The 15,496-nt window shown below is 50.3% G+C and overlaps 1 protein-coding gene across 1 annotated transcript in view; it reads right to left on the minus strand.

Moving 5' to 3' along the window:
• Positions 1–1,221: 1,221 nt before the first annotated feature.
• Positions 1,222–15,496, minus strand: part of UBASH3A (ubiquitin associated and SH3 domain containing A) — a 42,982-nt gene continuing 28,707 nt past the window's right edge. Inside the window, exons 8-14 of the mRNA XM_040232130.1 lie at positions 12,301–12,400; positions 10,643–10,765; positions 9,564–9,656; positions 7,193–7,337; positions 6,487–6,593; positions 4,277–4,386; positions 1,222–2,827 (exon numbers count right to left, since the gene is read on the minus strand). Coding sequence (XP_040088064.1) covers positions 2,690–2,827; positions 4,277–4,386; positions 6,487–6,593; positions 7,193–7,337; positions 9,564–9,656; positions 10,643–10,765; positions 12,301–12,400 — 816 coding nt within the window. The 3' untranslated portion in view covers positions 1,222–2,689. The remainder of the gene's footprint in view (positions 2,828–4,276; positions 4,387–6,486; positions 6,594–7,192; positions 7,338–9,563; positions 9,657–10,642; positions 10,766–12,300; positions 12,401–15,496) is intronic.

Below are 15,496 nucleotides of genomic sequence, written 5' to 3' on the forward strand. Positions count from 1 at the left end.
GGGCGTGTGGATGGCCGTCTGCTCCATGTCCTCACATGGTCATCCTGTGTGTGTGTCAGGATCCTCATCTCCTCTTCTTATAAGGACACCAGTCATCCTGGGTTAGGGCCCACCCCAATGAATGCATTTCACTTTTATCACCTCTTTAAAGGCCTGTCCAAAAAAAAAAAAAAAAGTCCCATTCTGAAGTGCTGGGGTTAGGACTTCATCTTAACAAATTTTGGGAAGGGAAGACAGGATTCAGCAACACGACTCATAGCCGAAGCATCTCAAATTTGGCTCTAAAATAAGACTGGCTTCAGTGGAACGTGACGGGTCTTTCTTCTCAGAGAAACTTAGCAGAGTGTTAGCAGGGACTTGTGGCCCCAGAATCTGCAGCTCAGTGCTTCTCCATCACGGGTACAAGTTCAAGATCCCCGGCTCCTCGGCAACCCAGCCCTAGGCCAGCTCCTCCTCCGGTTTCAGCCTCCTTCCTTCTGAGAAAGCTCGGCTGGGAAGAATCCCAGTCATCGTGCCCCCAGGTTCATAGACAGCGTTTGCTGGGTCGGGGATGCGAGTAAACCACGCTGGAGGGTTCCTTTCCAGTTTTGTTCCTGTCCATAGGTGAGGACATTGAAGAGATGATGTGAGGGGTGGGGTGTTGGAGGTGGGAGCTTGTGGGAACAGGATGTCTGTTTCCAGATGATATCAGCAGGGGGTCAAATGAAGCTTGTGAACCCCGAGGACCAGCAGGGCCAAAGGAAAGAAGAAAGTGCTCAGAAATTCTTTCTTTCTTTTTTTTTTTTTTTTGGCTTCTTATTAGTTCACCAAAAACTTATGCCCAATAATGAAAAGCTTCCAAAGGCCCCTCACTCCGTGCCCCTCCCCAGCACAGTTCTGTGCTCCAGCCGCCTCCCACCCTCTCCCCCCACCTCCCACCCGAGGGTCAAGTCAAGAATGACAGAAGAGGGCTTTTCTACCTTTGTCGCAGAAGGAGGTCTTGTCAACCAGCATTATAGGATATAAAGAGAACTGTGTTTCTTGCATACTTGACCTCAAGCTCTGAGGTTCAGACCCATCTTGTTGTCCTATGTAGACCCCCATAGGTAGTCCAGCAAGGAGGAGGTGGTGGTCTGCCTCCTTCATCACTCAGGCCATGAGACCTGGAAGCCTCACCCCACAGAGGGTGAACCCAGATCTCTTGGAGACCACCCCATAGAAGTGGTGACTGTGTAAATCCCATGAGCTTGACTTGTGACATTTTTATTCACCATCATGATTAGGAATGTCAGTGTGGCACTGGTGTATCCAGAAAAGAACAGAGGTGTTGGGGTTGGGCAGCATGTCTCAGCATGACTACACCCTCCCTCTGAGCACTCTGAGGGCTATTTCTTCTTCTTGGGCAAGGATGGGGTAAGAGGACGCAGCTGGGTGCCCCCTCCATTGACTGCCTGGACCAGCTTGTTCAAAGTCAGAGCACCCTTGGATGCACCATCCCTGGAGGCTTCACTGTGCCTGGGTGGGGGTCCTCTCTGGTTTCTCTCTTCTGATAGTCAGGGCGGGACCCACCCCCTCCATTTTTCAAAGCCCTCCTCCCAGCTCCACTTGATCAAAATGGAGAAAAAGAGAAACGGAGTAAGCCCTGCACCAAGGGGATGTCACAACCCCTTCCACCCTGGCCTCTTTATAAATAGCCCAATGTGCTTGGGAGGACTGGGGGCGATGGACTGAAAGGTGGCCCCTGAGCGGACTGGGGGGTTATGGGCCGAAGGGTGGCCCCTGAGAGGTGCACGCCCTGATCCCTGGGCCCGTGGCTGTGTCACATGGTATGGCAAAGGGGACTTTGCAGGTGGAATTAAGTTAAGGGTCTTGAGATGGGGAGTTATTCCGATTGTTGGGTGGGTTCAGTGTAATCTGAGGGAATTCACAAGAGGGAGATGAGAGAGTCAGCAGCAGAAGGCAGCGTGACTCTGTAAGTAGAGGAGCAGGGGGATCTGAAGGGGGCACCACCGCTGCCCGTTGAGGATGGAGGAAGGTGCCAGGGGCCAGGAGTGTGGGCACCTCTGGAGGCCAGAGAAACAGAGAATCAGACTCTCCCTGAGGGCTGTGGAAGAAAAGTACTCTTCTGGCCCATTTCAGAACTGCTGGCCTGCAGGGCTGCAACAGAGTAAACGTGTATGCGTTTGAAACTTGGGTCTCTAACCACCACCGTGGGCTTACTCGCTATAGCAGCAGCAGGTCACGGATACCTGGTCTGTGGACACCAAGCTCGGTTCATGGTTTTGATCTGGTAGGTGGTTTGCTTGCACCATTTTATTCAATATTTTACCTCCTTCAGCCTGTGTGGAAACAGCCCAAGAGGGACTGAAACAGAAAAAGGAAAAATAGCTGGGAACTTGACAAAAACATATAAAGTGGAATTTTCCCTGGGGTAGGCTTGGGGTGGGTCTTTAAATCCTGGAACCAGAGTCACAGGGCCTCATCCCCCACCAAGTGGCATGGCCGATGCACAGGGTTCAAGATGGTGTCCCCACAGCCTAGCTCGCAGGGTGGTGGTTGGCAGATGGCCAACACTCTGGTGTGTGAAAGTGCTTTTTGTGCTTCTGTGAATCACCTCTTGGAGACCAGCATCCCTTCTAGATAGCAGTGTCTCATGGCCTCTGCGGAGTCCCTTCTCTCCAATGTGAGTCATGCAAATGGAGAGGTGGCTTCAGTTGCCCTGGATCCAGTTCCTCCAGTTAAACGCAGAGTTGGAGCCATGAGTCAGTGTCTTCACTGGCGGATTCACCAACTCCCATTTTCCTTCCTCTTTATTTTCTTCGCAGAAGCACATACCCAGAGACGGGATCTGGAGCAGAGTTAAATCAGTTATTAATATTCCATACCAGGTCGATCGATTTTAGGCTTGTTCTCAAGCCAACAGCCTTGAAGCCTGGCATGATACATCCATGCTGGCACTGTGACCTTGAACTCGGCACCAACATCCAACACAGTGGCCCCCAAGGGGACTCCCCGCCACTCCCACGGCAGTGGGAAGTGTCTGCAGACCTCATTGAATGTCACAACTGGGGGTGCCATGGCATCTCAGGGTGACGGAGGACTGTATTTTTTCCTGGCAGTGCAGGGAGGGACTCAGAGACCCAAGGGCTTTGCACAGCAAAGAGAGGTGCTGGCTAGGCCAGGCTGGGCCAGAGGTCTGCTCTTCTGCAGCCCCCAGGCCACTCTGGGGCTCAGAGACACCTTGCTGCCCACATCTGCAGCAAACAAGCTGTGGCCGGCAATGGTGCCGTGACCAGCTCAGAGACCTATCGCTCATCACAGGTGTTGTCTGCACTGCTGCACTCCCAGCCTCAAGGTCGTTGGTCAGTCTACTGATTAACTTGGTGAAAGGTCAAGGGCAGAGGGCAAGTCTGTCCCTGAGTAGGTCTCTGGGTCAGGGAATGGGGAGGGCTGAGTCCTGAGTTTGCCTGCTTCCTTCATCTCGCCAATGGGAGGAAAGCCATCTCTGCTTTGCTGGGTGATGCTCCACAGGTTGGTCCACCTGTTATTCTTCTCTATACATCCATCACCCACTTGATTTTTCAGTATGTGTTGAGGGCAGGAGGAGAAGGGGATGACAGTGGATGAGATGGTTGGATGGCATCACCGACTCAACAGAAAAGAATCTGAGCAAACTCCCAGAGATAGTGAAGGTCAGGGAAGCCTGGTGTGCTGCCGTCCATGGGGTCCAGAGAGTTCATGACTGAACATCAACAGCTGACCCTGGCCCAGCACTGGGCACTCTGATAGCTTCAACAAGCTCCTATGTTCCACGGCTTGATGACTCCAAAGGCTAGAGGGAGAGGCTACTTCCTGTCTGTCTGCAGCCTCCCCGCTCACCCACCCCATCCCCGGAGCAAGCCAGCCCAGTAACTGCTCTTTCTTTTCTTTCTTAATTTGCTCAACCCCCACACCTACCCTCACCAATGGACCATGTGCTTGACTACTAGAGTGGTAAGGACTTATCATATGACCCGATTATAAAAGTCCTCTGTCTTGTTGTTTATATTAACTTGGCAGCAAATGGCCAAAGCTGCCATGATGATAAAGATGACAAACATCCTCTGACAGTCCCCTGCCTGAGGCTACCCTCTGCACAAGAGCCAGTGGACACCTTCTCAGGGGACAAGGAAGGGAGTGGTTCCTGCTGCCCTGGGTTGTTCAGGACATTTGTCTCTGTTCTGAGAAGGGGGTATGGGGACCCTCATCCTCAGGCTGCCTGCTTCCGTGGCTCCAAGAGAAAAGAGGGGGCACGTACCTTTCTCACGAGCTGGGCAAAGTCTGCACAGTCCCGGGGCGGCAGCCCAAGCAGTGGGCGAGTACAGGTGTCCAGCGCCGAGCCATGGCCCACAACCAGGATGACACCCACTGTGGAAGGAAAGCACCCCGAGTCAGGGCAGGCACAGAGGATGCCCCTTATCAGACGGGGGCCTCAAAGTGGTTGGGTGGAATACACTTGTGCCCCGAGGCCTTGGCGACCCTGGGTGGAGGCAGACGTGGTTGGTAACAGGTTAATAATACTGGCAACTGGCCTCTGGTTTGCGTGTAAGGTCTTCTGAGCCTGTCGCATCCTCATGCGGGGCCGGCACAGACATACCTGCCCTCGAGCTTCAGGGATGGGACAGTGCTGTGTTCTGAGCTGTGTCGTCCAGGCCTGTGAACTTGAGCTTGATCAGCTGGTCATCACAATGGACCACAGAGGACTCTCACTTTACGGAAGGACCTCCAGAGTCCAGGGCAACATGTATGGGCAGCAAAGGCTAGGATGAAGCCAGGCTGGGGAGTTAGAACTGCTGCCGAGTCAGGGAGACCCTGGGGCTGTACCCACTGCACCACCTGAGGAGGAAACTGGAACCTGAGCTTCCTTGGAAAGTCTTGGCCCACAGAGTGATCCATTCGGGTTGCCCTAACGTGACTGTAAGTAAGGACTTCACAGGTGGCACAGTGGTAAAGAACCATCTGCAATGCAGGACACACTAGAGACGAGGGTTCAATCCCTGGGTCGGGAAGATCCCCTGGAGGAAGGCATGGCAGTCCACTCCAGTATTCTTGCCTGGAGAATCCCAGGGACAGAGGAGCCTGGCAGACTACAGTCCCTGGGGTTGCAACGGCACCATGACTTTGGGGGCCACATCTCTTGCATCTCCTGCACTGCAGGCAGGCTCTTTACCACTGAGTCACAGGTGAAGCCCGTAACATTCCTGCTATTCCAGACATATCTGCCCCTTTCCTCTAACAACATTCAGATCCCTTGAGGGTAGATTATGCGTCTTCTTCACTGAGATTTTCCCATGATGTTCTATTTGATGCCAGACACATAGCTGACGTTCACACTTGTTAACTTAAATCTTATAGGATTGGCTTTTCATGTTTCACTATGGACATTTTCATATATACCCCAAAGGCAGGTCTGATGAATCCCCGAGTCCTCATCAGGGAGCTCCAACAGTTGTTGATGTTCTGCCCATCTGGTATCATCTGTCTGTTACCTGATGTCCTTCCCCGTGAGGTATTTTTATTTTTACTGAAGTATAGTTGATGTACAATATTATATAAGGCATGCAATATAGTGATTTGCAATGTTAACAGTTATACTCCATCCCTAGTTACTGTGAAGTATTGGCTATTTTCCCCGTGTTGCACAGTAGATCCTTGCAGCTTATTTTATACGTAGTAGTTTGTATCTCCTTCTCCCCTCTTCCATCTTGCCCCTCCCTACTTCCCTCTCCCCGCTGGTTATATTCACTAGTTTGTTGTATTTTCAGATTCCACATACAAGTGCCGTGTTTGTCTTCCTTGGTCTGACTTATTTCACTTAGCAAAATGCCCTCCAAGTCCATCCATCTTGTTACAGATGTCAAAATGTCATCCTTTTTATGGCCGAGTGGTATTCCATTGTACATATATACCACATCTTAATTTGTTGATTGGATGATGGACACTTAATGCAGTTTTTAAAGCATAGCCCAAACATCACGCTACTTGGCAGGATGTACCACGGTTTGTATCTCCAAATGAGGACTTCTCATTTTTACACAACTGCCATACCACTACCCCACTAACAAAATTAACAGTGTTTTTTTTTTTTAATATTTCCATATTCACCTTCGATATTTAAATTTCTCTAATGGTCTCAGCCATCAGCTTAAACAGATGTTTTGTTTGAATTGTCATTTAGTCATGACCCAACATTTGGTAGTTTGGTTCTTAGCTTCTACTTTTGTTTCCTGGGAAGTAGGCATGGGTGGTCTGTGTTGACCCTGCTATCCTGGGTCCCATTGGTTCCAGAACTGGGGGCCCCAGGTTTGGGGGGGCGGGTGTCTCTACAGAGGCAGTGTCTAGCATACTGGAGGTGGGGAAACTGGAGGGGAGGTCAGGGCATTCCTAGGTTCAAAATCAGCCATTTCCAACTCAGAGGTAGGGGATCCCGGCCCCCGCTGCTGGTGCCAAGGTCGCTGGGGCACTTACCATCCTGTGGGCAGGTGCTGACGATCTGCTCCATACTCACTGCACATCTGTGCACGTAATCATCATAGCTCTCGGCCGGCAGGAGAGAGGTCAGGGGGAAGGCGGGCCTGGAGGAGGAGAGGGGAGCTGCCATTCTGGCCCATGTGTCACCAGAAGGAGCGAGATGGCTCTGCCTCTAGCTAGGGCTCACGGTCAGCAGTGAGCCTCCAGTTTTGTGCCCAAAACCAGCAAAGGGCTGGTGTTGGGGGCTGCAGCCTGCATTGTCACAAACGCTTGTGATGGCAGAGCCAGCTACAGGCGGTTCTCTGGCTGACAGATGCTAGCTGGGCTCCCTGACCCTCTTCTCAGTGGGCCTGACTGTAGGCTTTACATCCAACCGAGTTCAGTCAGAACCCCTCACCCCTGTATCTGACCACCCTGGATACCTGAGCAAACTCGGCTCCCCCTCTACCTCCAGACGTGTCTGTCCCCCACCTGTCTGCAGTAAGGATCGTTTAAGGTCTGCAAGAATCGCCCTATTCTTATATGAACTGCCTATCCCACCCCTCTCCTGGTTGAAAAATCCCCACTGGGCCTTGTGTTTGGAGAGGAGTCCCATCTCTCTTCTGCCATGCCCCACTGCAGTGGTCCCTCGTGAATTATCCCTTCATCTTCATTTTTAACAAGAACGAGGAAGCCTAGTTGCAGACATCATGAGGCGGCTCACCTGTAATCCAGGCTGACGTTGAAATCCGCTTCCTTCATCTCTTCCAGGGTCATGAGGGTGGGGGTGGTTTTGCCGGCCCCCCATTTGGTCCATTCAAAGATGCCAGGTTCCACTCTTATCTTAACTTTTTTCTCCAGTTTGAACTCTGAATTCAACAGAACACAAGTATTTATCATCTTCAGGATTTATTTTGGCTTTCTGTAAATAAGTCTCTTCCTAGGTCTAAATCAACCCTTTGGGGGAGGAAAATGTGATTTTATTTCACTTGGTGAATATTGTCCTGTGATGACGCACAGTCATGCTAGTTCTCAGACAAGAGCCACTGGGCCGTTGGAGGCTATCAGGATGACCCTCTGTCCATCAGAAGGACCAGAGTCTCCTGGGATCTGGGAGACACCAGCAGCACCCTGGTGCTCATCCTATCCTTGCATGGGCCCCAGTGCACACGGCACCTGGGCTCATTCTCAGGTTAAGAAGGAGCGCACCCATGAGGACTTGGCCGGTCCACTGATTCTCGGAAAAGACGAACAACCGGGGAGCCTGTTAGTCGCACAGAAGTGCCATCCTGGTAAACACTTAGCCCAGACCGAGCCAAAGCAGAGGGTGGATGGGAGTCATCTTCTAGAACATTCTAACTCTCCCAGCTCACCCTTCCCTAGGATTTTTTTTTAATGAGAAAATAAAAAAAGCTCCACTTTCTATTGTAAATTAGAAAACTGGAAATGGAAGTCATGATCTGTTTTGCCTAAAATAGTACATATTTTTGCTATAGAAAAACACATTCCATAAACTGATTTTTTTTCCACACCTTTGGTAACTCCTCCTCCAATGACATCCTTTCCACCACTCTTCTAAGCTCAGAGCCAACCTCTCTCTCCTCTGTGTCCAGCCAATCCTCCTTTCTCTGCAGCTTCCTCCCTCTCGTATCTGACTCCAGCCCTCCTATTGCCTCCTGGGATTTTGGTCCATCTTTGGTCCATCTTTGAATCATTCACCTTCCCCAGCCTCTAACTCCCCTCTTAGGCGGCTTAAAATCTCAGCTCCTTGGCCCTCCTTTGTATACCCTCAGCACCTCTTGCCCTTTCCTGTTTAATTGTGTTCACTTCTCAGACTTGTCTGGGGTTAGCCTGGCTCCTCCCTGCCCACACCTGCCCCAGCCCAGCTGATGGGTCTTGATATCGAGCCATGCCCGTGGTCTCACGTGGTCACCCTGTTTCCGTCCAAGTCCCCTTCCTGATTGGCGTGTCCCAACTTCAGTGTCTCCTGCCTTGTGCTCACCTGGTGACCTGACTTCCTGTGTCTCTGAGAACATGGAGGCAAGCCCCCTGCTCACTCCTGCCCCTGTGTCCATGCACTCTGCTCTGGGTCCCATCACTGCCATGCTCCTAAGGTGACCCAGGTCTCATGCCCTCTTCCCCATTTGGGGTGGGGGTTGAACTGGGGCCTCCAGGGCAGCTGCCCCTCTGGCAGGGACTTGCTTCTTCCTGTAGGTGGACACGCATATGGAAGGGTCTGCCGCTGGCTTCCTGACACACAGCAGGCTTTGGCAGCACTGGACAGCTTCCAGGAGCCCCTCCCCTTGCTCCTGGGAGGCCTGCATTTTAGACTTTTTTAAAAAATTAATTTATTTTAATTGGAGGCTAGTAACTTTACAATATTGTAGTGGTTTTTGACATTCATTGATATGAATCAGCCATGGGAGTACATGTGTTCCCCATCCTGAAGCCCCCCTCCCACCTCCTTCCTCATCCCATCCCTCTGGGTCATCCCAGTGCACCAGCCCTGAGCACCCTGTCTCATGCATCGAACCTGGACCGGCGATCTGTTTCACATATGATAATACACGTTTCAATGCTTTTCTCTCAGATCATCCCATCCTCGCCTTCTCCCACAGAGTCCAGAAGTCTGTTCTTTACATCTCTGTCTCTTTTGCTGTCTCGTATATAGGGTTATCGTTACCATCTTTCTAAATTCCATATATATGTGTTAGTATACTGTATTGGTGTTTTTCTTTCTGGCTTACTTCACTCTGTTAATGGGCTCCAGTTTCATCCACCTCATTAGAACTGGTTCAAATGTACTTTAGAAGGGACCAGAGCAGTTCCCAGTTCTCTGGGGAGAAACTCACCCCCAGGTTTTAAAAAAAACGCATGCGTAAGTTGGTCAAAGGCAAATTAAAATCTTGACCTACCAGAAATGCTAACAGGCTCAGTGCCTCCTCACAGTTCTCAGGGTTTGCAACTGTCTTGTAAATTTAGACTGTCATTCACAGCCATCCACTCTCTTTGCACCTCTGCTCACTGCCCTCTCCCCCCAGAGAAGAACCATGAGGTCACGGCCACGTGAGAAGGTCGCTGCAGTTCTCACTGACCTCCCAGTATATGTTTGGCCGTCTGCACACAGCGGAGGGCGGGGGAGCTGAAGACCGAGGCGATCCTGATGCCACTGTCCAGCAGAGCTTCCCCTGGAAAACAGCAGTGGGAAATGTGCCCTCTTCATCACTGTAGCCGCCCAAGGGGGCAACTTCGGAGGGCAGCTTACTACCTGTACTAGGAAAGCTTTTATGTAGCTCCATGATTCCCACCCCCAGTGTATGCACCCCGTACAATTGTGCCTGATGAGTGGGTGGAAACTGTGAGTAAGGTCAGCTAGCATACCCCCAGGGAGGAGCTGGTTTTAGTGTGTTCCTCCAGTTAACCAGTGTGTGACTTAGGAAGCCCATGAACCTTTCCAATTCTAGATTTGAGTTTCTTAATTCATAGAATGCAGATCAGATGAGCTCAATGGCCTCTTCTCTTCCACAAGGTCAATCATGTGGAACCAGAACCTCAGACAAAACAAAAGCCCAAAGGGACAGATTTTGAAATAAAATCAAAGACAGGATGTATCTTTCAATTTTTATAATGACATCCTTAGTGTACACAGTGGTCACTGATTTTTTTTTCCCTTTTCTCTCTTGTTCTTTTTATCCCTTTCATTCCTCCTGACTTCCCCACCAACCCATTCCTCGGTCAAGTCTCTGAGCTTCCTACTTGCTGTGTGATCTTGGGTTGCTATGTGATCTTGGGCAAATACTTAACCTCTCTGGGCCTCAGTTTCTTCATCAGCAGAGTGAGGATAATGCTATTACTGCCCTCGAAGCACGTGGCAAGGGCTCAGTGCAAGTGAGTGATAATCACTGCTACAATCATTGTTACTATTCTCTTGGTTATTGCTGTTTAATCGCTAAGTTGTGTCTGACTCTTGCAACCCCATGGACTGTAGCCCACCAGGTTCCTCTGTCCATAGGATTCTCCCGGCAAGAATGCTGGAGTGAGTTGCCATTTCCTTCTCTAAGGGATCTTCCCAATCCAGGGATCGAACCCTTCATTTCCTGCCTTGGCAGGCAGATTCTTTACCACCAAGCCACCTGGGAAGCCCCATTCCTCCTAGGTTGAGCCTTAAACATACCTGCCATCCTGCACTGGAAAATTCCACAAGACGATAATGGTGGATCATTTTCAAAGTCTTTGATGCCGTGGCTCCGTTTGGGCAGGCTGCGAGGGAAGTTCAGGTCTGGCCGGTAATATCTTCCTACAGCATAAATAAACACCAATTGTTCAATTCCATCAAGTTAGGTCATACCTGCCCCACTAAATGCTTAAGATCAAGACCCACATTTGAAGCACAGTAATTAAACTGTTGTCAATGGTGTTTTTTCTTGAATGCACCCTGTGATGTAGATTGAATTTCAGGAGGAAATTCTACTCTACTCAGCACACATTTCCTCAAACTCAGAAAACCTTTGTTTCATCTGCAGGCACCACCAGACCTTCTTCATCCTCTCAAAACCCCTCCCAAAGATACATTCGTGCAACTGCCCTGATTAAGAACAAGTATCTCCATGACTGACTTAGCTTAACTCAATACTAATCTCAAATTGGCATTAATTAATTAGATGCAATTCAACCCATCTCCATGGCTTTAAGGTGTCACATTGCCTGTGGGCCGGAATACAGATGGCAGGAGCAGGTCTTGCATTGTGTGTTGTTAGTCAATTGCTTCAGGCTGGAGAATTCCACGGGCAGAGGAGCCTGGTGGGCTACAGTCCACGGGGTTGCAAAGAGTCCGACAGGACTGAGCAACTTCATGTTCACTTTCACTTTTCAGGGGGGGAGTGGACATCAGGGGGATTCACTGGGACTGCCCCGCCTCCACCCCAATCCATTCAGAGGCTCAGAGCACTTTGGTTCACCTTGAGTTTGACCTTGAACTCTACGCTTGGACATCCTGGCACCACCAGTGACTAGTTGTGTATTAGAGGCAGCTGACTGACTCCCCTTATCTGTAAAAAGTGGGTGACAATATAGTTGTTTGAATGAGTCAGTAAGGAGATGCCTGGAGCCCAGAGCCTGGCTCAGAGTAAACAGTCAGTAGGGTTAGGTCTGATCTCATCCTCAGATTATCTGTGATCCCCACAGAGGACTCCGGAACACACCAAGCCCTCACATCCTCTCACATGTCCCCCAGATGTCCTGGCTGCAACAGATTTTAGCAGCCAAATTCCTCTCCTGAGATCTGCTCTATGTATATCATGTGGCCGGTCAGTCACTGGTGCGTGAACACACCAGCCCAGCCTTCCAACAGTTCACCAATCAGAGAGAGGTAGCGGCTGTTTTCCATGTCTTGTCTTTTTAGGTTCCATGTAAGATTTTTCTAGAAGCTGCCTCCCCAGAATTTCTATTGACAGAGACTTTGTTGGAACTGGAACCCTTAAAGGCTTTTATTAAATGCCAAAGTGTTAGCTGCGTCTGCACGGAAGGTGGTAATTTTTTCCATTCAAAGAGAAGGTCCATCACTTTTATCATATTCTCGAGAGCATCTATGACTCCCCAGATGTGAACCTATTCTGTTGAGGTCTTCTGCCCTCACTGATGCTTCATCTGTGGTCACTTTGCGAGGCAGAGGGCAGGGCTCCAAAGAAGCCGAGAATCTGGGAGGAGGTTAGGCTCTGATGGGAGTTCAGTCTGAGTAAAGAATGGTGCCCCAGGGCTCTGACTAAGAATATTGAGACATGATCTGTGTTAGCTCTAATTCCTCCGTTTGGATCCTGCCAGGACTGTACTTACCATCGGGTGTTGTACACTGCTTCAGCCAGGACTTCCCGAAGATCTGGTCCACTCTCTCCCCATGGCGTACCACCAGGATGCTTCTCCTCACTATCGTGGCCTGGGATGGGGGGAGGAGAGGCGCCTGAGGTTTAACACTGCGTTCTGAGACTTGTCCCCAGCCCCCACTCCAAGGCATCCCTCCTGTCCTTGTTCAAAAGCTATGCTGTGCTGTACTCAGTCGCTTCAGTCGTGTCCAACTCTTTGCAACCCTGTGGACTATAGCCTGCCAGACTCCTCTGTCCATGGGATTCTCCAGGCAAGAATACTGGAGTTGATTGCCATGCCCTCCTCCAGGGGATCTTCCCAACCCAGGGACTGAACCCACGTCTCTTGTGTCTCCTGCATCGGCAGGCGGGTTCTTTACCACTAGTGCCACCTGGGAAGACTGTTGGGCCTTTAAAATGAGATGGGAGTAGGAATCATCTGTAATTTCTTACAACCTTTAATGTTCTGGGCACTAGAGTGCACACAGGAAATGGAGAGAAAGTGGAATGAACGGTCCACCCCTCAGCACATCGGTTTTCCACCTTCCCTCTTCTTCCAAGTGCCTACCCTGGTCTTGTCCCTTCAGGCTGCTGGAATGAAACACTTTCTGACCCAGGGATTGAACTTGGTTCTCCCTCATTGCAGGGAGATTCTTTACCTTCTGAGCCCCCAGGGAAATCCATAATCTATAGTATTAACATAATAGTATAAAATATATATTACATGATATAATAGATGTATATATATGATATGTAGATAAGTATAGATCTTTTTTCAACTTGTGATGGGTTACATTCCAATAAAACCATCATAAGTTGAAAATGTAGTCAGAAATGCATTTAATGTATCGAAACTACTGAACACCTAGCTCAGCCCAGTCTACCTTAACCGTGCTCAAACACCTACATTAGCTGACAGCTGGGCAAACTCATCTATCACAAAGCGTATTTTATAATTGTGGTGAACATCTCCTGTGACTTGCTGGATATGGTACTGAAAGTGGAAAACAGAACGGCTGTCGAGGTACAGCACGGTTATCAGTGTATCAGTATTTCACTCTAGTGATCAAGGGCTAATGGGGCTGTGCTGCCACTGCCAAGCATCAGAGAGAGGACTGGATTACACATCACAGTCTTGGAAAAGAGCAGAATTCAAGTATTTAAAATTCTACTGAACAAATTTGCTTTTACATCATCGTAAAGTCAAAAGATTGTAATTTGAACCTTCTAAGTTGGGGACCATCTGTATCTAATGTATCTATCTATGTATCTTCTATGTATCTATTATCTATCTATCTATCATTTATCCATCCATCCATCCTAGTCTCCTCTGTTGCTGGCACTTGTCCTCTTCCAAGGGGCCCTCCAGGACCACCCAGGTGTCGGCATGTTAAAGATGGTTCTCTGCTTGGTGTCAGGGTATGTGTTTAGCTCTGAGTAACCAGGGAAGAGGGGCTTCCCAGGTGGCACTAGTGGTAAAGAGCCCACTTGCCAATGCAAGAGATATAGAGAGACATGAGTTTGATCCCTGGGTTGGGAGGATCCCCTAGAGGAGGGCATGGCAACCCACTTGAAGAATCTCAAGGACAGAGGAAGCTGGTGGGCTACAGTCCATGGGGTCACAAAGAGTCGAACATGACTGAGTGACTGAACGGAAGTTCCGGAGCAGAATGGGAAATTCCACATCAGCACAGGCCCGTGGTCTCCTGTGACTTGTGCCGTCAGCATCCGGAGCACCTGTGCCTGATTCTGGGACACAAGGTGTCATCCACAGGTGCCCCACTTAGGGTGTCTCACTGGGGCTGAGGACAAGCATGGAAAGTTGAGTCACAGATGGCAGAGGATGGGGGGAGGAGCAGAGCTGATGGTGCAGGAGGTGGGCTGGGGGGACTCCACGGAGGAGGCATGACTCAAGGTCACCAAGGATGTTTGGGCTGAGATCACCGGGGATGTTACAGCACCCACTTCAGGGGCTGAAAACAAAAGTAGCTTGTTCCCTTCTGGTTCTGAAGGCTCAAAATGAAGGTATCGCAGGGGCAGTTCTCCTCAGAAGCTCTAGGAGAGGGTCCTTCCTGCCTCTTTGAGCTCCCGGCAGCCCCAGCATCCTTGGCATGTGGGCGCCTCGGTGTGTGGCTCCAGGCTCTGCCTCCTGGGCACATGGCTTCTCCCTGGGTGCTGCGTCTCCTCTTCTACACACATCACACCCCTGCTTTTGGTGATTCGGTTTAGAATCACGGGATAATCCAGAAAAACCTCTCCACTGAGATCCTCATCTCAGCCCCACAGGCAGACACACGTTTCCTTGTAACTTTCACAGGCGGCAGAAACTGAGAGCTCACTTCTTTGGGGCTGTTGTTCAGCTCACTACATGATTGTTTTAGCACAGCTGTAGCCAGTTTTCCTTTCTCACAACATGGATGAAGTGGTCTCAGACCAGACGAGGGTTCCATTCACAAGGACTGGTGCCAGGGTCTCACCCACTAAACACCAGCACTTCCACACAGAGGCTGAGCCCGAGGCTGAGCTTTTCCACCTAGCTCCTCTCCCTCTCCTTGTTCAATCTGAAAAGAGGTGGCTCAGCCTCAGGGGGCCCCCAGCCCTAGCCCAGGCCAGTTCTCCCCCTCCCCAGTAAGACTGAGGCAGGCAGGGAGTGGTGCCCATCTGTGTCTGCCTGGGGCTGGCAGGCCTCTGGCCCCGAGTCAGTGGCTCCTCTTCCCAGGCCGTTGTCCCCTGAGGACCCGGCTAGAGGTCACCGCGATGCCCTCACGCTGTTCTGGTGTCCCGTGCCCTGAGGTCAGCTCTTGTCTGACCTAGAGGCAGCCTCTGGGGCCTGGTGGGTTCTTGGGGCAGAAGTCAGCTGGCTGATGGCAGAGTTAGGGAGAGAGCATGGAAAACTGGGAGGGCTGTTTCTCTGCCCCTTCCCCACCATGTGTCCTGGCCCCATGAGTGACTGAGCTTTGGTCAGGAGCACCGAGCTTTGGACAAGAGCTGTATGTGGACACTGAGGACACTGGACAGGTTCACAGCCTTGTGTGTGTGTGTGTGTATATGTGTATGTGTTGTGTGTGTGTGTGTGTGTATGTGAGTGTGTGTATGTGTATATGTATGTATGTAGTGTGTGTATATTTGTGTGTATATGTGTGTGTGTGTACATGTGAGTGTGTGTATAT

The sequence above is a fragment of the Oryx dammah genome, unplaced genomic scaffold, assembly GCF_014754425.2.
Source record: "Oryx dammah isolate SB20612 unplaced genomic scaffold, SCBI_Odam_1.1 HiC_scaffold_2, whole genome shotgun sequence".
NCBI classification, from domain to species: Eukaryota; Metazoa; Chordata; class Mammalia; order Artiodactyla; family Bovidae; genus Oryx; species Oryx dammah.